Below are 24548 nucleotides of genomic sequence, written 5' to 3' on the forward strand. Positions count from 1 at the left end.
AAAAAAAAAAAAAAAAGATGAAAAAGGGAAATGGGGTAGCCTAGAGGAGTCAGCGCTCTGGCCTGCTACCACAGACCAGGGCTGCCCTGTACGCCTCCAGGGGGCCCCAGGCATGTTGCTGTCTTTATGAAGGGTGTTCCCTGACACTGTGCAAAACCACTGGCCTGCTCAGAATCCATGCTGTAAATAGAATTCCTGCTTTGGCAAGGGGCCTACTTCCTGACTGACTTGGCTCTTAGAGTTGTTAAAGCCACGCAGAGTTTACACTGGCCAAGCGATTGGACAAGAGGAAAGTGCTTTTCCAGTGTCAAGTGGTTGTGACATGGTGAGTGTTCCTTACAGCAGTGACTGGCCCTGCCTGGCCCACACGGACCGAGCTGTGGCAACACCTGCGCTCTAGAGACATAAGAGCTCAGAAAAGCACAACAGTGAAAAAGAACTGTGATCATTTTTGGATGCTTGCTCTACATTTCAAATAGGTCTTCAGTGAGTCCATCACTTTAGTTTTACCTTCTTTTATCCAACTGGTCATCAAAGCATGGGCTCTCTTGGTAATGCAAATTATTCTTTCTGCCTCTCTTTACTTTCTGCCTAGGTCCATAAAGAAGGGAATGTTTACCAACACTGGATCACAAGGGAGACGGCTGGGTAGGAGCTGCCAGGCTTCTCTCCAATCCCCAAACCTGTCCTATTCTGGAGGAAGAAGGAGGGGGCTGACTCGATTGGGAGGAGCCTGCCATCCACCAAGACGGGACCACATCCTACAGTGTGAGACTCCTGGGTTGGGCATGCACAAAACCTCCTAAGAGTGGGTGCAGAGGCTGCTTTCTGGCTCTCCGTTTTACTTGAGACTATGTCTGTAAGGCAGACTGGCTCTCATGCAGCTGGCTGGAGTAACTGTCTATCTTGTAAACCATCTTTCCTAAAGGCAGGACTCTAAATTGGAATTTTGAGGGAGACAGTAGAAAGGGCAAATTTATTTTTATTTATTTATTTACTTTTTTTGGTAAAGATGGATCTTGCCTTGTTGCCCAGGCTGGTCATGAACTCCTGGGCTCATGCCATCCTCCTGCCTCGGCTTCCCAAAGTGCTAGAATTACAGGTAGGAGCCACCTTGCTCAGCCTGGAAGGCCAAATTTAGATGCGAGTTCAAGCAGCATTCTCCAAACCAGGGAATAACTCTGGGAGTAGATAATGTTGGGAATTATTAGGCACCCTGTAATAAAGCTTGATCTTCATTTGATGTTTTGGGTATATTTATGATTGATGAAAACTTAAAAGAATGGGGACCAGGTGCAATGGCCGAGGCAGGTGGATCACTTGAGGTCAGGAGTTTGAGACCCCATCTCGACTAAAAATACAAAAATCAGCCAGGTGTGGTGGTGTGTGTCTATAATCCCAGCTACTCTGGAGGCTGAGGCAGAAGAATTGCTTGAACCTAGGAGGTGGCGGCTGCAATGAGCCAAGATGGCGCCACTGTACTCCAGCCTGGGCAAGAGAGTGAGACTCTCAAAAACAAAAACAACCCACCAAAACAAAACAAAACAAAAAACTCAAAAGAAGGGGGATATTACTGGGAACCCAAACTTCTAGCATAAAGTTTTGAGGTTCTTTTATAATGGAACTCATTTGAAATTCCCTTATTCCCCAAACCAGCAAAACTCAATTCTATCAGTAACGTAATAATTATTAATAGGCAAATTTCAAATGGTGGAAAAATAATATGTTAAATATATGGGAAGTTACTAGAATTGCCGTTTAAAACTAAGAGGATGAAAATTAATTTTCAATTAGTGAAGAATGATATTTATGCCACTTGCTGTCCCCACACCTTCACCATTTCCTCCTTAAAACTGTTTGATAATGTGGTTTCCCAAGGTTTCCAAACTTGGACATGTTTGTCTAGCAACATACTTCTTTAAATACACTACAGATTGTTACGCCAATTTCCTGTTTCTTCAGAGAGGATCTATTCCTGTGCATCCTTTCCTAATTTTAATAATCCTGAGGCTGACATCAGGCACATATCCACATGGCTGGTGGTCCCACTGCCCCTTGGATGTCATCTGCACTTCAGTCCACAGTGGAAGTACCCTGTACGTAACAAGTAACCTTTGTATCCACCCAATGTGAGGGTGACTGCCAAGCAAAGGCAACCACTAGTGTCTGAAATCACCCAGGATGAGTTTTTCTTTCAAATTAGAGGATTAAAAGAAAGAAAGAAATTGGAAAAAAGGCTGAGTTAAAGTGCAAGTTTACGGAACTAGGGATGCTTATGTGATTAGAGATACTGTTTTTACTAAAAGGAAACCTTGTACTGAACGTTTAAAACCTAGGTGGAAACATGGGGTGAATTTTACAGAAACAAATTTGAGTCAGTCACAGAAATGTTATGCTAAGTAAACAAAACAGAAAAATTCCAAATCCCTCTTCTAAGTAGGGCAAGTCCTTCCCCATTTCCGCTTGCCAACTCTTTTGGAATGGTTTCCATCTGGGCTTGATCCTCATCTCTCACCTGTGGAATTGGCCCTGTCTGAAAGGGACATGGATGTGCCAATGGGCCATGGGCTGCCCGGGTGGTAGAGGTGACTGCGAGCTGGAGAAGCGAGGCTGCTGGAGTGGAAATGATGGTGAGGGTTATCGAGGGAATGGATGGGATGGGCACTAATCACAGCTGTGAATGAACACAAGACAGAGAAATGCTTAACATGCTTGCACAAACACACACAAATCACAGTTTAAGAGCAAAGTCACCCCGTTCCCACCTCCCATACAATCCAACCATTCCCTTGGTTTTTTTGGTGGCAGCTGGCTAGATCTGGTCAATTAGCCATTGATTTTTACCTTTGTTTTTTAAAAATGAACATACTATTTTGCATACGTCTACATATGTATAGAAAAAAAGGTCTGAGGAATATATACTGAAATGTTAACAGTGATTATCTTGCAGGGAAGAGTGGTCAGGATTAAAATATTGTTCTTTTGGCTTTTCTGTATTTTCCAATTCTACTATAATAAACATGGATTACGTGAGCTATTACAAATATCTATTTGAATATGTCACAAAATATAAATCCATAAGTCAACACATAATAAATTTGGTTTCTATTATTTTTGTCCTGCTAACAGGATAGAAAGAAGTCCCCTTTTTTTCTAGTATATTCATAATTCATTCTGCCTTTGTTAAAACTGCTGAATGAGGCATTTAATGGGTATTTAGGCCAAATAAATAAGTAGCTGTTTAATCGGCTTTCACGCCTTAAAATAAATGCAAATGAAATTGAACTCTGATGGTCCCATCTAGTGCTAAAAGCACGAACCACAGGCTGATGGCACCATCTTTTTATTGCTTCTAGTCTGGGGACTCAGCCATATCCATCTGCATTTAAGAGAATAAATGGCTCTTTCCTTCCCACACTGGCTAAGGATTCAATTCACTGTATTCAGCTAAATAATCTGAAATTTCCACACAGATTTTACATACTACTTTCTATGAAGATAGAGATTCCATGTACAACTTTCTATGAGGCTTCATCATCCATCTGAGACGGAAACAGACAAAATCAGAAGCCCGGAGTCTGGGAATAAACTTTTCTTAGGAGCTCCCTTGGGGTGGTGGTAGAAATGGCACATTTAAGGTCAAGATAACCAGCTCTGCCCCCACCAAACAGGCAAATAGGCCAAAGCTGAGTAGCAATACAGGGAATCTTTTTTCTCTAAACAAAGGCTTCATAAACTTCATAATACAACTTAATTAACACTTAGTGGCCTATTGAAAAGTCTTCCGTCCCCAGGGATCTCCCTAAGGTCTTTGTGGGGCTATTCAGCATTACTTTGGCTAAGAGAAATCCCGGTCAATAAAATGGATGCCTTTACTTTCCAGATATCTGTTGTCCTAGCCACAGGCAAGCAAGCAGGTGGCAGGACTGAGACCCTGGAGCACCGCTTGCCCCTTCCCTTCTCACAGCTTCATGAGCAGAACAGGGGCTTTCCCTCAGGTGCTGCTCTTGGGGACCAGAGGCTCCAGGTTGTGCCCGGGAAGAGAACACAACACAGGAAAGCTGTCTGAGGAGGGCTCTTAGGGTAACTGGGGAGTTGGCAACTCCTCTGGGGGAAGACAGGTACTTTTTAGAAGTGGGTGCTTCAGACTCGGTGTTCTCCAGAATTCAGGCTGGGGTAGGCGGAATAAACCTGATTTTTACCTAGGAAAGTACGATTTGAGAGCATTTGAGGACTCTCACAAAGGAAAAAGAAAATGGACTTTTTTTCTTCATAAGGCATTTCCGGTCTTTTTAGATAAGTAAATAAAAAATAAAGCAGTGCCAATGTGCCTGGCTAGAATATAGTAAGAAATCAGCACTGTTAGCTGACTCTGAGCTCAGCGCTTTGGTGCATGGCCTAGGATGAGACCATGTCCTGGCCCAGCAAGCTCTTCCTAGCACTGCTCAATCATTTAAGACCAGGGCAGGTGGATGGTGGGTGATGGCTCCTGCATCATTCCAGGACTCAGAGCTCAGGGAATACTAGCTTGTGAAACAGAACTGTAGCCGTGTGGATTTTAAAAACAGTATCTTAAGAGGATCATAAAGACCGTAAGTGGATCCAGTTGCAGGTTCTTAAAAGATTCCACTTACCCATCCAACTATTAAGGCACAAATTAAGTAATATTGTGTATTTGTACAAACTCCTTCCCCAACATCAAGAAAAGAAGAATGACATCAACTGGACAATACATCTTTTTCACTTAACATATTTAAAACGAATACATCTAGAAATAAAGACAGTAAAATTTTACAAGTTTTCAAACTAAGCCAGTTCAGGTAGGAACTGAAGTATTACACAAAACAAACAAAGCAGCAGCAGTGCCACCATCTTCTTTATCAATCAGAAGCAACTGGAATGGATCAATTTACTCTTTCTGGGCATGTGTATCTGTAAACCTGGGAACCCCGTCCAGGGCACCTCTTGTAAGAGGGAAACCATGGCTTTCCCCCGCATGCTTCCAAGTCCAGGCCTCTCTTTCCATCAAGGACCACAAGCATGAGCTACTTTGTGTGGAAATTACCTGTTAACAAATAGGGTGTTACTCTTTCAAAGCTGACTTTTGTAATCCAGTGTCCTACATGTTTGTCTACAATGACTGTTTGTGGGATAGGGAAAGGGTGTGCAGACATCCACATGCTTGGAGCATCCACCAAAAGACTGGGGCCATGAGGAACTTTTCCAAGTGCATGATGCCATGGTGCACCTCTTTGAATGTATGATATCCATGGCTATTAAATATCATCATTTGTTGACAGATGGCTGAGAGTTCCCTGAACTGGGAGTCCCACTATGCTAGTTAGTCTAAAAGGCTTCACTTCCTTGAAAACTGTGACAAGAGAGAGGACACAGTAGTGTGAAAGAATTGGTTTTGTCCCATTGCTTTCTGTTTTAATCATATTTAACTTATTTTGAATTTCAACTATTACTTAAAAAGGCTTGGCTGGGCGCAGTGGCTCACACCTGTAATCCCAGCACTTTGGGAGGCCAAGGTGGGCGGATCACCAAGTCAGGAGACCGAGACCATCCTGGATAATATGGTGAAACCTTGTCTCTACTAAAAATACAAAAATTAGCTAGGTGTGGTGGTGTGCACCTATGGTCCCAGCTACTCAGGAGGCTGAGGCAAGAGAACTGCTTGAACCTGGGAGGCAGAGGTTGCAGTGAGCTAAGATCGTGCCACTGCACTCTAGCCTGGTAAAAGGCTCAGAAAGAAAGAAAAAAAGGCTCAGAAACCTTTTTTTTTTTTTTTTTTGAGATGAAGTTTTGCTCTTGTCACCCAGGCTGGAGTGCCAAAAGCACAATCTTGGCTCACCGCAACCTCTGCCTCCTAGGTTCCAGTGATTCTCCTATCTCACTACCACGCCCAGCCGAGGCTCAGAAACCTTTATGCTTATCAAAGTTAGGCATGAATCAAGAATGAAAAATATTGTTTAAAAAATTCTGGCTGCGTGGGTGCAGTGGCTCATGCCTGTAATCCCAGCACTTTGGGAGTCCACGGCCGGTGGATCACCAGGAGTTTGAGACCAGCCTGGCCAACATGGTGAAACCCCATCTCTACTAAATGCAAAAAATTAGCCAGGCATGATGGCACATACCTGTAGTCTTAGCTACCCAGGAGGCCGAGGCAGGAGAATAGCTGGAACCTGGAGGGCAGAGGCTGCAGTGAACTGAGATTGCACCACTGCACTGCAGCCTGGGCAACAGAGCAAGACTCTGTCTCAAAAAGAAAAAAAAATTCCAGCCAGGTGCAGTGGCTCATGCCTGTAATCCCAGGACTCTGGGAGGCCGAGGCAGGTGGATCACCTGAGGTTAGGAGTTCGAGATCAGCCTGGCCAACATGGTGAAACCCCGACTCTACAAAAAATACAAAAAAATTGCCAGGCATAGTGGCAAGTGCCTGTAATCCTAGCTCCTTGGGAGGCTGAGGCAGGAGAATTGCTTGAACCTGGGAGGCGGAGGTTGTAGTGAGCCAAAATTGTGCCACTGCACTCCAGCCTAGGCGACAGAGTAAGACTCTGTCTCAAAAAAAAATCCATACTGTAAACTTAAAGCTATTCTAAAATATGTTTTAATTAATTAATTAATTTAGAGACCGGCTCTTGCTCTGTTGCCTAAGCTGGAGTGAACTGGTGTAAAATCATAGCTCACTGCAACCTTAAATCCTGGGTTCAAGCAATCCTTCCACCTTAACCTCCCTGGGTAGCTGGGTTGTGTGCCACGATGCCTAGCTTTAAAAAAAAAAAAGCTTTTTTTTTTGACATGGAATCGGAATCACCCTCTGTCACCCAGGCTGGAGTGCAGTGGCATGATCTCAGCTCACTGTAACCTTTGCCTACCAGGTGCAAGCGATTCTTGTGCCCCAGCCCCCTGAGTAGCTGGGACTACAGACATGCACCACCACGCCCAGCTACTTTTTGTCATGGCTAATTTTTAACTTTTTGTAGAGATGCGGTCCCACTTCGTTGCCCAGGCTGGTCTAGAACTCCTGGCCTCCAGCAATCCTCCCACCTTGGTCTCCCCAAACACTAGGATTATAGGTGTGAGCCACCTTGCTTGGTCTTCAAATCTATTAATTAAAAAACAAATTCCAGGCCAGGCGCGGTGGCTCAAGCCTGTAATCCCAGCACTTTGGGAGGCCGAGGCGGGTGGATCATGAGGTCAAGAGATCGAGACCATCCTGGTCAACATGGTGAAACCCGGTCTCTACTAAAAATACAAAAAATTAGCTGGGCATGGTGGTGCGTGCCTGTAATCCCAGCTACTCAGGAGGCCGAGGCAGGAGAATTGCCTGAACCCAGGAGGCGGAAGTTGCGGTAAGCCGAGATCGCGCCATTGCACTCCAGCCTGGGTAACATGAGTGAAACTCCATCTCAAAAAAAAAAAAAACAAATTCCATAGGTGCTCATCAGCACTGATGTCAGGAAGCATAATAAAAACTTGTAACATCAGGCCATCCTCAGCCTGTCTTGAGGGAGGCTTTCCCATCTCTCCCATAGAGATATGATGTACTTTTAGGGAGACTGGTTACTTCCCTATTCCTGGGAGACAGGAGAAATTGGCTCTTCAGCTTATTTACCCTAAACATAAAGACCCTAGCCTCAAGGATAGTGTTTGTTGCAAAATATGGCAAGTGTTTGGTATTTCTTCCTTCAGGTGTCAAACCTTTGGTAGATTATCTTTGTGTTAGAATCAAGTGAAGTCAAAAAGATCATTCATAGTTGTTCATCTACATGACTGAACAGATTGGTAGCACTGAGGAAAAGCGAAGCTTCTACTTACGCTGGGGTGGCTGGGAGTCAAAGGGCATCATCATTTTTGGTCTCATTCCCCGCCTTCCAGCCAGTGTAGACATGCTGTCCTCTGACTCATGCCCTAGATGTTAAATGTGGAGGTTAGTTACAAGCATGCGCCCTACGCCACTGAGCAGCCTCAACAGTAAAACACTTCTAGTAGGGGATTCAGAATTCATAGACAACATAATGGGGACAAGATGTTTCTGCAAGAAGTGAAATAAAGAGGAAAATGATCATTAGAGCATCACAGGAGTTCCTGCTGAATCAATGTGGACCTCACAATGCTGCCCACCACACTTCATATGGTGTCTATAAGAGCATCCAGTCCAAGAACATTCTGAATACCACAATGCTAGCTGGGCCAGCTGAAGGCACAGAATGAAATGTATAGACATGGGCTGCCTTGCCTCAAATGCTTGAATGTCACACTGCTAAAGCCTGATGAGAGCCCTAAAAGAACTGCAAGATTGTCTCGTATGGGTACAGAACCTCTCCCTCATAACAAGCTGGCTATTCTTTAGCATATGTTAACACATCTTTTAACACATATTTCTCTAAGTCTGATCTCATATAGGAATCACCAAATTAAGGTAACCTCAGGAAAAAAAATGATTTAAATGAAAACAGTCTCCTAACATTTGAGAAAAAACCTGCACTTAAAATGGTACCTCTGTATGAATTTCGCCTTTGATGGATATTGCTGTCCATGGAGTTGTCAACTGGTGTGATATCTTGAGAGTTTCGAGGAATTGGAGTATCAGTCATGATGGGGTTTGGGTCCGGAGACTTATCAATGGGTTTCAGCTCCAGTCTCTCATGATGGATCCAGAGATCTGGAGGTTTCACATCTTTGGAATTCCCTTTGTACTTATGAGAGCCATTCACTGATTTGCAGGCAGCTCGTTTCCTAGGCAGGAAGTTAAGAGGAGCTTTTACAAAGTAACTCGTTTGAACATACTTGTCAAAAGGCTGGAGTGATAAAACTGCCTTTCTGAGAGATGTTTCAAGCAAAGGCAAAAACTAAAAACATACCCCAGCCCCCAAACAACAAGTCTGCTCCTGGGAAGAGTAAATGTATCTCTATTTTGTCCACATGTATTTAGAGATACTTACCAGGGTATGTTTGAATCCTGCCTTGTGACTTTTTTTTGACTGTTAAAAGGTTAACATAGCATTTTTCATTACATAATCTCTAAACCAGAAGGTTCATCCGCAAGTTTCCAATTACAGCAATGTAGAAACATAACAATGGACTACAGGGAAAGTCTACGGCTTATAAAGCAGGGAGGGAACAATTTTTTTTTTTTTGAGACAGAATTTCACTCTTGTCACCCAGGCTAGAGTGTAATGGCATGATCTCAGCTCACTGCAACCTTGGCCTTCTGGGTTCAAGTGATTCTCCTGCCTCGGTCTCCGGAGTAGCTAGGATTACAGGTACCTGTCACCACACCCAGCTAATTTTTGTATTTTTAGTAGAAACAGGGTTTCACCATGTTGGCTAGGCTGGTCTTGAACTCCTGACCTCAGGTGATCCACCTGCCTTGGCCTCCCAAAGTGCTGGGATTACAGCTGTGAGCCAATGCGCCTGGCCAGAAAAACTTTTAAGGCTGCCAAACTATGACTACCAACTAGGTAAAGTCAAGAATGGAGACAACAATGTCTGCTTCTCTATGCTTTAGCTTCTCCACTTTCTCTCTTACTTTCCCCTAATAAGGACATACTGGGTACCCAGGATATGCCAGACCCTTTGCTAGACTGTCGTGCCCTCAGAATTTTTGGACAAGTGAAGAATACAGATGTTGAACTATTATTTTTTAATGTTCTGAGTTTATGTTCTGAAATGCCAAGTGTTAGAGTAACTTCTTAATATTTGGATCTAAGCCGAACAGGAAAAACCTAGAGGAAGAAGTGACATTTAAGCTAAGACCTAAAGGGAACAGAAAGTACATTCCAGGTGCTGAAATCAGCTTATGTCAAAACTCTAAAGCAGACAGCTATGGCCTGGTGGGATATCAGAAGGACTTTAAGAAAGCCTGCGTGGTGCGGACACAGTGAACCTTGCAGAGAATGATGTGAAATAATACTGGAAAGGTAGTCACGGACCAGATCATAAAGAGCTTTTAGAGCAAGCTAAGAATCTGAACTTCCCTTTGTGAGTAATGAGAAACCATTCAACGGTTTTAAGCAAGAGAGTAAGGAGACCACTTTTGAGTTAAAACTTTACACCAGCTGTGATGTGAAGAATGGCTCTGTAGGTGGAGGACAGAAGAGGAGACCAGCTAGGATGCTACTGGAATCTCAGCCATGACTGATGGTGCTGTGGGACAGTGGGAATACAGGCAAGAGGCAGATGTGAAAGTTATCTGGGAGGCAGACATGACAGGTTGATGATGATGCTAAGGTTTCTGGTTTAAGCCACTTAACATTGGGAATAAAGGAGTAGAGGCAGGCTTGCCTGAAAAGATGATGAATTATATTCTGGGCGTGCTGAATTTGAAGTGTCTCTTGAGAGACTCAAGAGGAAATGTAGAAGAAGCAACTGGGCGTGCAAGTCTGATACTCAGAGGAGGGAGGTCTTGGCTGGAGACAGAAATACAAGAGTAGCTGGAATGCTGAAGCCATGGGAGCAGATGAGATCACTTGGGGAGAACACAGAAGAGAGTAAGTGCAGGCCCAGGCCCTGAGGAATGTCTGTATTTGATGGCTAGGTAGACAGGAGGGCCTATGAAAACAAAAACATACTGTCATGGACACAAAAGAAAATGTTTCCAGAAGGAACAGGTGACTGTGTTAAATGTTGTTGAGAGACTAAGACAAGAGATGAAAAATGTTCTTTGCCTTTAGCAATATGGAGGTCACTGGTGACCTCCACAAAAGCAATTCTGGTGAAGTCGCAGCGGCAGAATAAAGATTAGAAAGGACTGGTGCATGGGTAGGCAGCAAACAGACATATGAGTATAAGCAAGTAATCAAGGAATTCTGTAGTGAAGGAGAAGGAAGCTTTGTAAGGAGCCGGTGATAAGGACCATACAGGGGGTGGGGGGGGGGTTATAATTATAATTATTCCTTAAGCTGGAAGAAGTTAGAGCACACTTAAAACACTGAAAAGGCAGCCAATAATGAGTGAGAGGTCAGCTATGCAGGAGAGAGGAAGAATTGAAGGTAAAAGGTCTTAGAAAAATGGAAGACAATGAGATTCAGGTGATAAAGGGTAACACTGGCTTTAAACAGGGGAAGTACACTTAGGAGGAGGAGGAAACACTGATTACCAATGTAGAAAGACTTCAGATTTGATGGCAGTGTGCTGAGGTAGTTCTCATCTGATGGCTTCTAAGGAGATGCCCAGCTCATCTGTTGCCAGTCGGGGGGCTAAGGGAGAATGTTCTGAGAACCAACAAGGGTTTAGATTCTCTAAATGCTCTGTCACTTTTGAGGTTGTAAGACTCTATAAACAGCTACCATCTAAATGAACCTCAGGTAGTACAGAGGAAGAAAAGTAATAAGAAAAGCTCACTTATATTTTTCAATAGTCAACAGAATACTTGCAAAGCAGATCACTGGAGAAGTGAGTGAGGGGAAAGCCCTCTGATAAGATGATTTTCAACAAAAGGACCCAAATCTGTAGGACATGCCAATACAGAGAATAGAACCTATTACCAGCTCATCTTACTCTCAATCTGAAGACTGAGTACCTTATTTTTAAAATTTACTTTGAGCCTGGGGATGGTGGCTCATGCCTGTAATCCCATCACTTTGGGAGGCTGAGGCAGGCAGATCATTTAAGGTCAGAAGTTCAAGACCAGCCTGGCCAACATGGTAAAATTCCATCTCTACTAAAATACAAAAATTAGCCTGGCATTGTAGCAAATGCCTGTAATCCTAGCTACTCGGGAGGCTGAGGCAGGAGAATCATTTGAACGCAGGAGGTGGATGTTGCAGTGAGCTGAGATCCTTTCACTGCACTCCAGCCTGGGGAACAGAGCAAGACCCCATCTAAAAAAATTTTTACTTTAAATTTGAAGTCTTCCAAAGCACTAAAATTCTCTGTCATTGTGGTTTTCATATTCTTTTAATAAAATAATAAAGATCGCAATATTTCTAAAACTAGATATAAAATCAATATAGATAAATGTGAAATGCCAAATAAAGAGGCTTGAAGAAAACTCCCAGAGTAGAAAAAAAAATGTAGTCTTTGAGGCTTTAAAAATAATATCTTTCCACTATTAAAAGTAGAAGGCTGGGTGCAGTCGCTCATGCCTGTAATTCCAGCACTTTGGGAGGCCGAGGGGGCAGATCATTTGAGGTCAGAGTTCGAGACCAGCCTGGTCAATGTGGTGAAACCCTGTCTTTACTTAAAAAAGACAAAAATTAGGCTGGGCATGCTGGCTCACGTCTGTAATCCCAGCACTTTGGCGGCGCTGAGGCGGGCAGATCACGAGGTCAAGAGATTGAGACCATCTTGACCAACACGGTGAAACCCCATCTCTACTAAAAAAAATACAAAAATTAGCCAGGCGTGGTGGCATGTGCCTGTAGCCCCAGCTACTTGGGAGGCTGAGGCAGAAGAATCACTTGAACCGGGAGGCGGAGGTTGCAGTCAGCCGAGACTGTGCCACTGCACTCCAGCCTGGTGTCAGAGCGAGATTCCATCTCAAAAACAAAACAAAACAAAACCAAAACTAGCTGGGCATGGTGGCGGATGCCTGTAATCCCAGCTACTCAAGAGGCTGAGGCAGGAAAATCACTTGAACCCATGAGGTGGAGGCTGCAGTGAGCCGAGAACATGCTATTACACTCCAGCCTGGGTGACAGAATGAGACACCATCTTAAAAAAAAAGAAAAAAAAAGGAAGAACTGTAAGAGGCAGTGGCCAGAAGGCTTATAAAAGAAGCCTCCATTTTCTTAAAAAAGTGACAGAGTACAAGCTATGGAAAGCTATTTCATTTGGGCAAAAGAAAGAGCGATTTAAAATATCACATAACCTACAAAAAAATGACATAAAGTTATTACCAGTAGCAGTTACAAGGTAGCCTGTGCTTGCCCAGTACAGTGAAAATGAACACATTTATGATTATTAAACACATGCACCCTTGCCTTGGGCAGACAAGTCTGCGAGGATAATCACACAGACATGAATTTCTCTTTCTCTTGTGGAACAACACCCCCATCTTATGATCTTTCAAGATATTGCAACTAAAGTCATTTTATTATCCATATTATGGTTTTGCTATTAGGAATAACTCAGGAGTCCCCGCCCCCTTTTTTTTCTATCTGTTTTGCTAACCAGATATTTGAGCTGAATGTAATTTAGGATCAAGGATTCTTCCAAGTGCAGGAGTGGACAGTATTAGCAAACACTACATAACCTTGAGGGAATAGGTTGCTTGTCCATATGGCAGTATCAGTAACTGAGCCCCCTTGCTATCTGCACTTAGACCATTAGCCGCAAGCCTCAAAATCCCAGAAGAGTTCAAGGCTAGTAGCCATTTAATCTCTATGAGAAACAGATAAATTGATCCTTTCCTGTTCATTAAAGCAACCCCACCTCCACACCCACCGTCTACACTCGGCAGCACTTCTTTAAAAACATTCTTAAACTTAGATTTAGAATGACAGGCCTATGGTGTTCTTCCACTGGGCTGGCATTTGTGCTGTGACACAGCCTGTAAGAATGCCCACAGATGCCTGTGCATTGGGTTTACTATGGGCATGTACAGACGGTGCTCCAAAAGGGTGACCAGCATTGCTGGTCCACTTTCCTCACCATATCTATGCTCCAGTTGGCTCTGTGACCTGAGAGGTTGAGCTACATTAACTTTACCTACTTGGCAATCCTGCTAGGTTTCCTGGCTCCCAGCTGGGTTTGGCTAATACTAGGCACTGGCAAGAGGCTGGAGGGTAGGAAGTGTTTCTTTTTCTGCCACTGTCCTTTGGGAGGAGGCTGGCAATGGCCACATGCCTCTAGCTCCCACCTTGCTCTTGTCAGGAAGGCCTCTCCTACTGTTTCAGATCTTGAAAACAGCTCTCTCCCCTTGCCCTTTCAGTCCCAAAGATGATGGTGTCTTATTGTTGCTGCTAGCCCCTGAATATCCCGCTAGTTTTCCCTAACCTCACCTATGACTTTGTAAATTACCTCTGTTGAAATCCTTTTAAATGTGCCACCTCTTTTCTGCCAGGACGCTGACTGACACACATAAGAGGACCCACTTCCCATTTTCTTTTAAAATATTTGAAATTTCTTTTCATGGATTTTTATGTCTTAACTTTGTGTACCACTCTGCATACGGAAGTCACACGGAAGCAAAAGATGTCAAAAATCTACGGCGTGCTTTTGGGGTTTCTTACTTTTTCTGGTGAGAGGTGGTGCGACGGGTGCAAAAGACAGCGATAATCACAACCACCACGATGGTGATGACGCCAACAGAAACAATTATGACCAGTAGCATGTTACTGTCCAGAGGAGAGGTGGGGCTCCCGTGAGGGCTGTTACTGCCTGCAGAGGAGAAACGGTATATTGTTAGTGTTAGAGAATCTGAAACATGCATACTATCAAGCTACAGAACCACTGATATCTCACGTGAACGTCTTCATAATACTCACTGCTCTGCCTTATATAAAAGTGCCGTGGGAACACGGCTCTCTCTTCTAGATGATGAGCTCCTAGACAGCCAAGAGTCTGTCCCAACAACAGTGCTCAAGACAGAGACTGCTCAAAGACAGTGCTTAATTAAAGCTTCTCAAATTGTACTGAACATTCAAGAGCTTTCAAAGGTTGAGATATACTTAGACGGATAAAGAATCTTGCCTCTCTGGTGATAAATAAACTCATCCTGTAAAGCACCACTTATAAACCATTTAGTTTTCTGGTTTTCAAAACCATTTAAAAATGTTCATTCATACAAAGCAAAGGTTTTCCCCAACATACAGATATCTGAGATGATAAAAACTGCATGCAAAGTCTGTTTTTGTAAATACACAGCCTATGCAGAGTTAATTCTCTTGTTCAACTTCAAGAAACAGTAGGTCTGAAGTATGACAAACACTTACTGAATGGTTACTGTGCGTCAGTCATTGCTCTAGGTACTAGGGGTGCCATGGTGAACCACAAAGATGTGAATGTTTGGCGGGGGGAATGGGCAAACGATAAATAAGAAATTATTCGTTTCTTATTTATTAGTTTCACATGAACGGTGTGAAAAAAAAAGAAAATGAGGGGATATGATACAGAGTGTCTGGGTAGCTAATTTAAATCGAGTGGTTAGAAAAAGCTTCTCTGAGGAGATGTCATTGAGTTGAGATCTGAATGACACGAAAGATCCCATCACACAAGGGGAAGGACCCTGAGGCCGGAAAAAGCACTTCTCAAGGAAGAGAAATGCAGCCAGTGCTGTTAAAGAGAGAGAGATGCAAGTCAGAAGGAAGGAAGTGAGGAGAAAAAAAGGCATGAGCTGGAGAAGCTGCAGAGGCCGGATCATTTAGGACCCTGAAGATATTCGGATTTTCTTTTCCTTCTTCCTACTATTGTTATTTCCTCATTGCTGAAAGGATGAGGTCCAGGCTTTGTAATCTACCTCTACGTCTGGTAATCTACCTCTATGTCTTCCATTTCTTGAAACATATTTCTTTGCTTCCCTACTCAAGTTATGCATGCTCATATTATAAAATGTGGCAAATCCCACCACACATGTCTAACCACCATGGATATTTGGTGTCTTTCCTTCTAGCTACTCCCTCTCTTAACTTTCTAACAGAGGTATACAATAATGGGATGAGCTGCCTTGCCAAGTAATGGATCTTTTATACTAAAGAGGCATCCTGGCAGCGTGAGATATTGTGGAAGAAAAGCCTACCATCAAAGGATGGCCTGGAATGTGTATTTTAAAAAATCTCCTGAAGTGGTTCTCATAACAACCTGGCTTATAAATTTATGTTCGAATCCCAACTTACACTCATTGTGGGAGTCCCGTCCATAATGCTGGGTTAGCTGACCCTCCAACTTTGCTTCTTTGATTTTTATAGGCTACATCTAAGCACAGTGATAAATCTGGGGCTGATTTAGAAGGGCTTAAAAGTTTATTCTACATTTGGTTCAATCATTTTTGTCCTTCATTTATGAGAAAAAGGTAAGCAGACAGACAACTTAAACTGTACATACTGACCTTCAATAAAATAACGTTTTTATATTTGGGAAACACCATGGTACTGGGGCCGCTAAAATGGACTATACTGTTCATATTAGAATATGGCTTTCCATAACTGTTATTGACAGCAGTGCTGAACCACTGGGTTGGTACAGTACTTGGTAGGGTGGGCACTGCATATCAGAGGCTGGGGAGCTGAAATGAGGGAGGCAGGCAGAGGTGGAAGTGGTTCTTTCCTGCATTTAACTGTGAAAAATCCTCATCTACCTTCATCTGACCTCTAACGTGAGCTGGACAAAAGCTTTCTTCTAAGATACAGCAAGAGTGAGCTGCCAATGAACAGTCCTACCAGGGACAATATATATGCTGTTTCTTTATGCCTCATCTGGACTACTATAACAGTTTCCTAAATCCTCTTCCCTGATTTCACACTCTTAGCCCCAACTTATTCTTCACTGTTATCAGAGTAATAACAGTTGATAACAGAAGATGGAAGTCATAGTGTACCAGTGGTGTCAGATATTTTACATGTTATTTGTAGCATAAAGCTCAAATGTCTTAGCACTGGTACTTGAGTTTTTGACAGGCTGATTCTAACCTGTGTTTTCAACTCAATCTCTACCCTGTCGCTATGCAGTGCGACCCCTGGAGAGAGCAGGCTGTTTTATTAACATACTGCCATGCCTCTGCACATGGTGATCTTGCTTCCTGGCATGTCCAAGCTCTTTCTTGACATTTGGCAATCTTCTAGCATCCTTGAAGACCAGGGTTAGACAGCACCTCTTCGAGGAAGCTTTCCTTTATCAGGTAGTTTGTTACTCACTCCTCTTGCTCCCACAGCTTGCCACATAGAGCCTGCATCTTTAAAAACATGCATGTGGGCTGCGCATGGTGGCTCATGCCTGTAATCCCAGCACTTGGGAGGCCAAGAAGGGCAGATCACCTGAGGTCAGGAGATCGAGACCAGCCTGGCCAACATGGTAAAACCCCAACTCTACTGAAAACACCAAAATTAGCTGGGCGTGGTGGCGGGCACCTGTAATTCCAGCTATTCAGGAGGCTGAGGCAGAAGAAACACTTGAACCCAGGGGGTAGAGGTTGCAGTGAGCTGAGATCATGCCACAGCACTCCAGCCTGGGTGACAGAGCGAGACTCTAAAAAACTCCCCCCAAAACAAAAATGCATGTATGAGTGAATGCATAAATAAAAGAAAGACAAAGGAGTAATTACTTCCCTCACAACCTTAAAAATTATACTGTGGTCACCATACAAATGTCACATACGCATGAGAAGGAGAAACTCATAAACAGAGTCCTAGAACTTGGAGCATACTTATTTCTAGAAGAATGCAAGTCTGTCTGGTTCTTCTAAGGCTGATTTCATTAAAATCTGGGCAGTTCCACTTTTGATTTAAATAGGTAGCTGGAGATTAAGACGTCATTGTATTCCCACAATTAGACTATGAGTTACTAGAGGGCAGGCGTTTCTCCCATATGTCTATCTCTTCCATATGTGAAGAGACAGTAAGGGTCATTCCTGGTAACTACTTCAGTGGACATTTTGCCACTCTGGATTCCCACGTCTGGTATAGGACCCCTGCTTTTTAGGCTGAATGTGACAGTGGAAAAAGCACAGAAATTAGAAGCCCTGAGTTTTGGTTCTAGGACTGCCATAATTAGTGGGTGGCCCCAGGCACATTACATCTTCACTGAGTTTCTGAATGTATTAAATGGAAATAATGGTACCTGTTCTCCCTGCTCACCGTGTTGTGAGAATCACATTTGACTTCATGTGTGAAAGTAACTTATAAATGGTGAAGCTCTGTAAAGATGGGGGTGTCAACATTAAATTAGAAGGCACCAGCTCTCACGATGGCTAGGAGAGTGGGAAGAATCTTCTAGAATTACTAAATTGAAAACACTGCAGTAAGTAGTAGTACTGGGAGAACTTAATGATTCTAAAGGCATTTGTTTGGCATGTTTTGGATGGTGGCTAATCCCACTAGTGGGTTTATTTTTGAAAGCAAAATTCTAACTCTTTTCTAGAGGCAGTAGGCAACAGGAAGAACAATTTGTTCAGGAATCAATCTTAAGTTGGATAAGAGGAGAAACGATTTTATTTATGAATCCTACGATGAATTGGCTTGGAGAAAATTGGCAAACATTTGTCAGAAAATGCCTAAAGCTAGATCTGGTAATAAAAGAAAACAGGTTAATATGCTACAACCCACCACACACAAGCTATAAAAGACATTTCAAAAATTTAAGGAAAACTGCTTCGTGTCCATAGTAAGCAAAAAAAACGCCATGGGAAGGGCTTTACCGCTCATAGGAGGTTTGTAGTCAGATCCTAGGTCTGGCAGCCGGCTTCCTTTCCCTCCAGACCCTGAGGCTAAAGGAGAAGAAATCATGTCAACAATGACCCCACACATTTGGTATGACAATCCACTTCGTAGCTAGTGAGTGTTTTCAATAAAAAACACAATTTTTAGTCCCTTCTGTCCATGAGAAGATGAAGTAGCACATGAATCATGGGAATCTATAGTCCATGTGTGCAAAGCAAACTACGGTATAGCTTTCTGTGCAATGAGGTGTCTGAAAGACTCACAACCTTGTCTCACAGCTGTGAGTTGTCACTGCTGTTTAGAAGGTGGGACAGCAGGTGCTGTTTCTCTAGCTTAAGAAGCAGTTCCCAAAGGACTGCTCAGAGGACCTTCTCTTAGAAAAGGAACCAAGGTAATTAGGTTAATGTCTACATTAAAGAACTATACTCTTCCAAGGGACCTGGCTATGTGGATCTGAACTAGCAGGCATCAGTATTGTTCAGATTCTTTTCTTTTCTCAAATTAGAAACTTTTCCTTCTGAATATAAAGTTACCCTGAGCAGAAATAGGAAGGTAAATGGAAGTTCAAATCAGGTTCTCAGTTTCTGCTCAGTCACCTGAACATTCGGAGATTGAAAAAAAAAAAAGAGTCTTCCTCCTAGTTACTCAAAAAGACACTGTCTCCTAATCCATCAGCAGGGAACACACTAAGTGAGGCTGCTGACCTCAGGCCTGGGACCACCCTAGGAGGAGGCCTCAGAAAATGCAAATACCAGTTTTTTCAAAAAACCTCAAACTTGGTCTTGACTTTTGCTCTTCACATTTGTAGGAAAAGCGGCTTGGGAAAGGCAAATACAAGGATCTTTTCCCAACAGAGCAAAGGTATCAATCTAAGGTCTATGTCCAGAAAGCAATACCATACTTCTCCTGAAAAGAGGTCTGAAAGAAGGGCAAAGTAAAAGCTACCTCATGAAGTCAGCTAGGCGGCTAATCTAGCGCATTGGTGAATAGGCTGACTGCACGTGCATATTGGCTCCATCATATACAACTGTTTGACTTTGGGTAAGTTATTTAACTATTCATTTTGGGCCTCAGTTTTGTTATTGTAAGACAGGGATAACAATGGTATCCACTTCACAAAGCTGTTGTGAGGATTAAATGGAAATTTAATACCATAAAATATTTTTAATACTGCCTGACACACAGCAAATGTTCCATAAATGTTAACTACTTCTATTACAAGCATAATAAATCTTCAGGAAAGAGCATAATCTTCCCTTTACAGAGGCAGAGAGCATGAAGCTTCAGAAAACACTTAAAATTAGAGTTATTTCTACAAATAAAGCCTTACTAGAAACGTATAAACTAGGTGTCTCTGCAAAACATTAGAGCTAATGTCAAGTACTTCTATAAATTATCAGGATATACACACACACACACACACACACACACACACACATTTGGGCAAATGAAAAAAATTAAAATCTGAAGTTTTCTGTATGCAGTTCATCTAGCAGAATAAATCGAGTGACTAAAACAATGTTTGCTAGATTTCCAGAAGCTGAAAGCCCCTCAAAAGAAGGTAACAGGAGTTCTTGGATATCTAAAAGGGCATATATTCTAGAATTTACTCACAGTCCCTGGCCTTTTTCCATTGTCCACACATATTACTTTATCTCCTTACTTCTGATGCCATCATTTCTCCCAAATGACAAACACCATATATTAAGAGTCCAGTTGTTCCTCATATGCTTTTCACTATGACAAAGTCTAGCTGGTGGAGATGGCTTAGCACCTGCAAGGCTCTTCAGGTTTGAGTGTACTTCGTTGACAGGTGGGCTGCATTTAAGCCAAACTATCCAGAGCACCATATTATGTACACAATTGTCAAAGAACACAAATTATTAACAAACTGCATGATTTATATTCCTATATTTCCCAACATTTTTCCTCTTAAATGTAAACTGTGAACAAAAAATTCCAAGGATGAACAGAGCACCAAAAATATCAATGGGTAAAGAATTTTAAATACCAGAGGTGGCATGCAGCTAAGAGCTGTACTCTGGCTATTGAATCCAGTGAGAAAACAATGAGCTCATTTATATTCTGTGTATATATATATTATGGCTATTTTTATACTCCTGCACTTTCACACAACAGAAAGTATGTTTGCAGTTTCTCCAATGTACAACAAAAGACTCAGTGAATGCAAACACATTTCCAAAGTGTTTTGGAAAACTTCATACATCAAGTTCTGACTCTTCCTTGCCATTAGCCAAGATCCAAATACCTTGCATTTCTAATAACTACTCTTAAACTAAGAGAGCAATCATTAAATTTCCTTTCAATGTTCGCTCTCGATATGGAAAACATACTAGCATTAGCTGACTTCCCAGAGATGAAAATCACAAAGTATAGCTATCCCTCCAGTTACCGTGTAAAGACTGCTGACAGATGGTTTCAAGGATGGTGACATAGAGGCCCCTGTTTCCTAAGTTCCCACTTCAATTATTACTATTATTTTATTATTTTACTTTTTTTGAGACAGGGTCTCACTCTGTCACCAAGGCAGGAGTGCAGTGGTGTGATCATGGCTCACTGCAGCCCAGCCTCCACCTCCCAGGCTCAAGCAATCTTCCCACCTCAGCCTCCGGGTAGCTGGGACTACAGGTGTGTACCACCATGCCTGGCTAGCTTTTTTTTCCCCCATTTTTTGTAGAGGGGAGGTCTCACTTTGTTGCTCAGGCTAGTGATCCTCCCACCTCGGCCTCCCAAAGTGCTGGGATTACAGGCATGAGGCACCGTACCCGGCTTAAGTTTTCATTGCAAATAGTTTCAGTCCTCTTTTAATATGATCAGTATATTTAAGGAGAGAAATGAAAAAAGAGCTTTGAATTAAGTTTATGGTAACAATAAACAAAGCACTAATTTAGTCACAGAGAATCACAACATTTGGTAAGGTAAATTTGTAGGTTCTTTGTGGGAAGCGGAAAAAAGGATATCCACTGAATGTGATCACAGCTTTCCACTTAGAGACACTAATAAAATTCTAGATGCTACAAATATGAACAATTGGTATGATCGGTCTAACCATGACTCAAATGCCTACTGTTGCTACAGAACTTCAATATCTTAGCATAAAGGATGATCTGATCTACACTTAAAACCAATCTCCTACCGCTGCAGGATGCAGTTCACTGACTCAGTTTTCTTCTGCCAGCCTGGTTAGCTCCTACATAAATTCCCCAGCTTTTCAGAACATGGACTCAACTCTACTTTGGCCAATAAATATGAGGCTTTTAATACATGGTGCTGATTTTTCAAGAAAAAAAAAAAAAAAAANAAAAAAAAAAAAAAAAAAAGGAAACAAAAATCAAAAGCTAATAGGTCACAAAAGAAAGGAAAGGAAAAAGAGGCCATCTACTCATTTACCTTGATCATTAGGCATTTTATCAGAGGAGTCCGCTAACAGGCCAAGCACAGGGGAAGAAAAAACAAGAGCAAGGATCACAAGCTTTGAAGATGGGACAGGCAGAACTTTTTAAAAGGAAAAAAATTAAAACCCCCACAAACTTCCAAACAAATTGAATCTTGACTTTAGTGCTAACAGAAATTAAATTCATACAGGGCTTCCACAATTCCTTAGATTCAGTCCCCAGTTAAATTTTATTAGCCTAAGCTCACTTGGTTCAATGCTTTATCTTCATTTTCTTATCTAGGGTTTTATTTAAAAGGTCCTTTTAAGTCTCTTTCTTTCTTTCTATAAGGTCCACAAGTAAGTCTTTCAGGTTAAGAGCCTGCATGAGTTGAACCATCCATCACAAGAACACACTATTTCTCCATATGGAACCAAAATAATCACATCTGATCTGACTGGTAAAAGCTTTTAGATCACAGCAATTCATCTGCCCCAAATAGCCTGGAGCCAATGTCGTCTTTTATGATATGTTTAGGCTAGTACCCCGGGGAGCGCTGTTTTGGTGGTCAATGAGTAGGTAAGAAATCATTATGGGATAAATCTTCACACCACGGCTCACAAGGTCATCATTAAGACTTCATATATTATCCATAAACTCTATATGCTCAAGTGATAGTGTAAGCATAGCCCCACTAAAAACACACACAACAAAACCCTCAGCTTGGGGACCATTACCTTTAGGCGTTCTGAATTGGACAGCTTCAGACATGGGTCCCATGCCCTTTGAGTTCCGTGCCTGGATTTTGAAGTAGTATGGTGTGTCAAGCGTTAACTCTTGTATCTGATGAGTCAGTCTGTTCCCCACAACAGGCTCAATAACCCAGTCATGTATCTCTGCATTCACATCGGTACTGTAATATATGATGTAACCTGTCCAAGGAGTTAATGGGAAAAGAAGTCTCATTCCTGCCTTTCCTTTTGCATTCAGTAAATCAGTACATACCTATTATGTCATATGCATATTATAGCATATCTGAATAATGTATACTCAAATGTCTACAATTAAAATAATGCAGTTTTGAAAACCAGGAATTGCCTGACAGGCTTTTTAGCTCTCACCAATGTGATCTCCTAGCAACTCCTGGGCAGAGTCACAGTGAACTGTTACCTGATACTTCCACCAGGGGGCAGTCAATTCCCACACTGAGAAGAGAAGAGCCACAACCCTGAATCCACCTGACCTGTGGCAAAAGTGCACTGCACTGTTGCCGGTTTTAAAAGGCAAAGTAAAATGTAATCCAGGTCAAGTCAACTTCATTCTTTCACAAAAGAGGCAAAGTCAAAACCTAAAGAAATGACAGAAAGCCCAGGATGTATGGAAAGGGATTCCTACTGAAAGCAAGAAGCAGGACAGTGCTAAGAAACGCTTTCCATTTCCTTGGGCCATCTATTCATACAAAGGAACTTCAGGGCAAACCCCAGTTCCCCAGCACACACCCACATGGGGCAGAGGCACCAAAGGAAGTAAGAGCAGCTCAACCCCATCAGGCTTCTCCCCTGATAAGGCTAAGGAAGGCAGCGTGTTCCTTCTACTGTGGAAGGTTTTCCTTTGAAAATACAAGGAAAAAAATTCCAGGTCCCCACAAAGGCCTAGGCCAGTTCACACTTTTAACTCTGTAAGAGCACAGGTACCTGAAGTAGCAGGTCTCCGGGGGAAAAAGGAATTAAATATCTAATGGGCTTTTTTTGTGTGTGTGGCTTCAGGGTACAAGAGCAGAATCTCTGTTTATCGGGTATTACTCTACAGAACCAGGGAGGAGTCACGTAATTCTGAAGTTGTCCATCTAGGCAGAGACAGAGAAGAATAGCTTTCTTGAGGAAAATAAATTGTCCACAAAGTCCCGCTATAGCCAAAGGCTGTCTGGTGCCTCCCATCCCCAGACTGCGGTCAGAACTACCAACTGGCAACCCTTCTATGCCGCAATGGGCAACCAGTACAGCTTCACCCCAAATTCAAGGACCATCATGACTCCCACCTTCCCATAAAATGACCAAGCCGGTCTTCAGACTCCCACTTCTCCCAGCAACACAGTAGTCTCCTGGAAATGCTCCTGTCAGGCAGGAAGAGGGCATGAAGAAATGCGTGCTTGATGGTATCTTACCTGTAATTTTGCCATTGGCTTCAGAGGGAGGCTGCCAATTCACAATTATGGTCTTAGGTTTTCCCTCCTTGCTCACAACGGTCACATCCTTGGGTGGAGAAGTCGGAACTACAAAACAACAATACTTTCAATAATTTCTGTCCATTTCAAATTAGTTCGCTATGTCTTCAACCTTTTCCCCTTTCAAGGCACAATAAAGGGCACAAGACAAAAAGATAAAGCTTCCAGCTTCAAAGAACTCACAGTCTGTACGTCAAAAGTTCCAACAAAAAGAAGAATATGTAAAGTACCAAAGAGGAAATATCATACTAAGAAAATACAGAATTGGCATCCTGGCTGGGAGTCAGGGATAAACAGGATAATTAGGTAGGAAAGTCAAATGGCATTTGTACCAAGTACCTACTGTATAGCAGGTCACTAACACATAGCATCTCACTTAAATTTGCAGAAAATCTGAAAGGTAGTTACCACTACCTCTGCTTTATGGATCCGGATACCAAAAAATGAGAGAAGTTATTTAATTTGTCCAAGATGGCTTTTGCCCTGACACTCTGGATTATTTTGTTAGAATATTTTAAATTGTAAAAGTTTTCTCTCTCACTTATAGTTGGCTCTCCAAACCAAATCCAACTTTTTTTTTTTTTGAGATGAAGTCTTTTTTTTTTT

The 24548-nt window shown here is 42.4% G+C and overlaps 1 protein-coding gene across 9 annotated transcripts in view; it reads right to left on the reverse strand.

Annotated features, from left to right (window-relative positions):
• Nucleotides 1-24548, reverse strand: part of NEO1 (neogenin 1) — a 250771-nt gene that overhangs the window by 9015 nt on the left and 217208 nt on the right. For 3 of the 9 annotated variants that reach the window (XM_017548071.2, XM_017548069.1, XM_017548072.2), the window contains exons 19-26: nucleotides 23883-23990; nucleotides 22456-22650; nucleotides 21735-21767; nucleotides 18302-18370; nucleotides 14184-14331; nucleotides 8507-8745; nucleotides 7825-7917; nucleotides 2516-2674 (exon numbers count right to left, since the gene is read on the reverse strand). In XM_017548071.2, the coding sequence (XP_017403560.1) occupies nucleotides 2516-2674; nucleotides 7825-7917; nucleotides 8507-8745; nucleotides 14184-14331; nucleotides 18302-18370; nucleotides 21735-21767; nucleotides 22456-22650; nucleotides 23883-23990 (1044 nt within the window). The remainder of the gene's footprint in view (nucleotides 1-2515; nucleotides 2675-7824; nucleotides 7918-8506; nucleotides 8746-14183; nucleotides 14332-18301; nucleotides 18371-21734; nucleotides 21768-22455; nucleotides 22651-23882; nucleotides 23991-24548) is intronic. The other 6 variants (XM_017548070.2, XM_017548074.2, XM_017548073.2 and 3 more) reach the window with 3 other exon arrangements.

The sequence above is a fragment of the Cebus imitator genome, unplaced genomic scaffold (assembly GCF_001604975.1).
Source record: "Cebus imitator isolate Cc_AM_T3 unplaced genomic scaffold, Cebus_imitator-1.0 Scaffold203, whole genome shotgun sequence".
Taxonomy (NCBI): Eukaryota; Metazoa; Chordata; class Mammalia; order Primates; family Cebidae; genus Cebus; species Cebus imitator.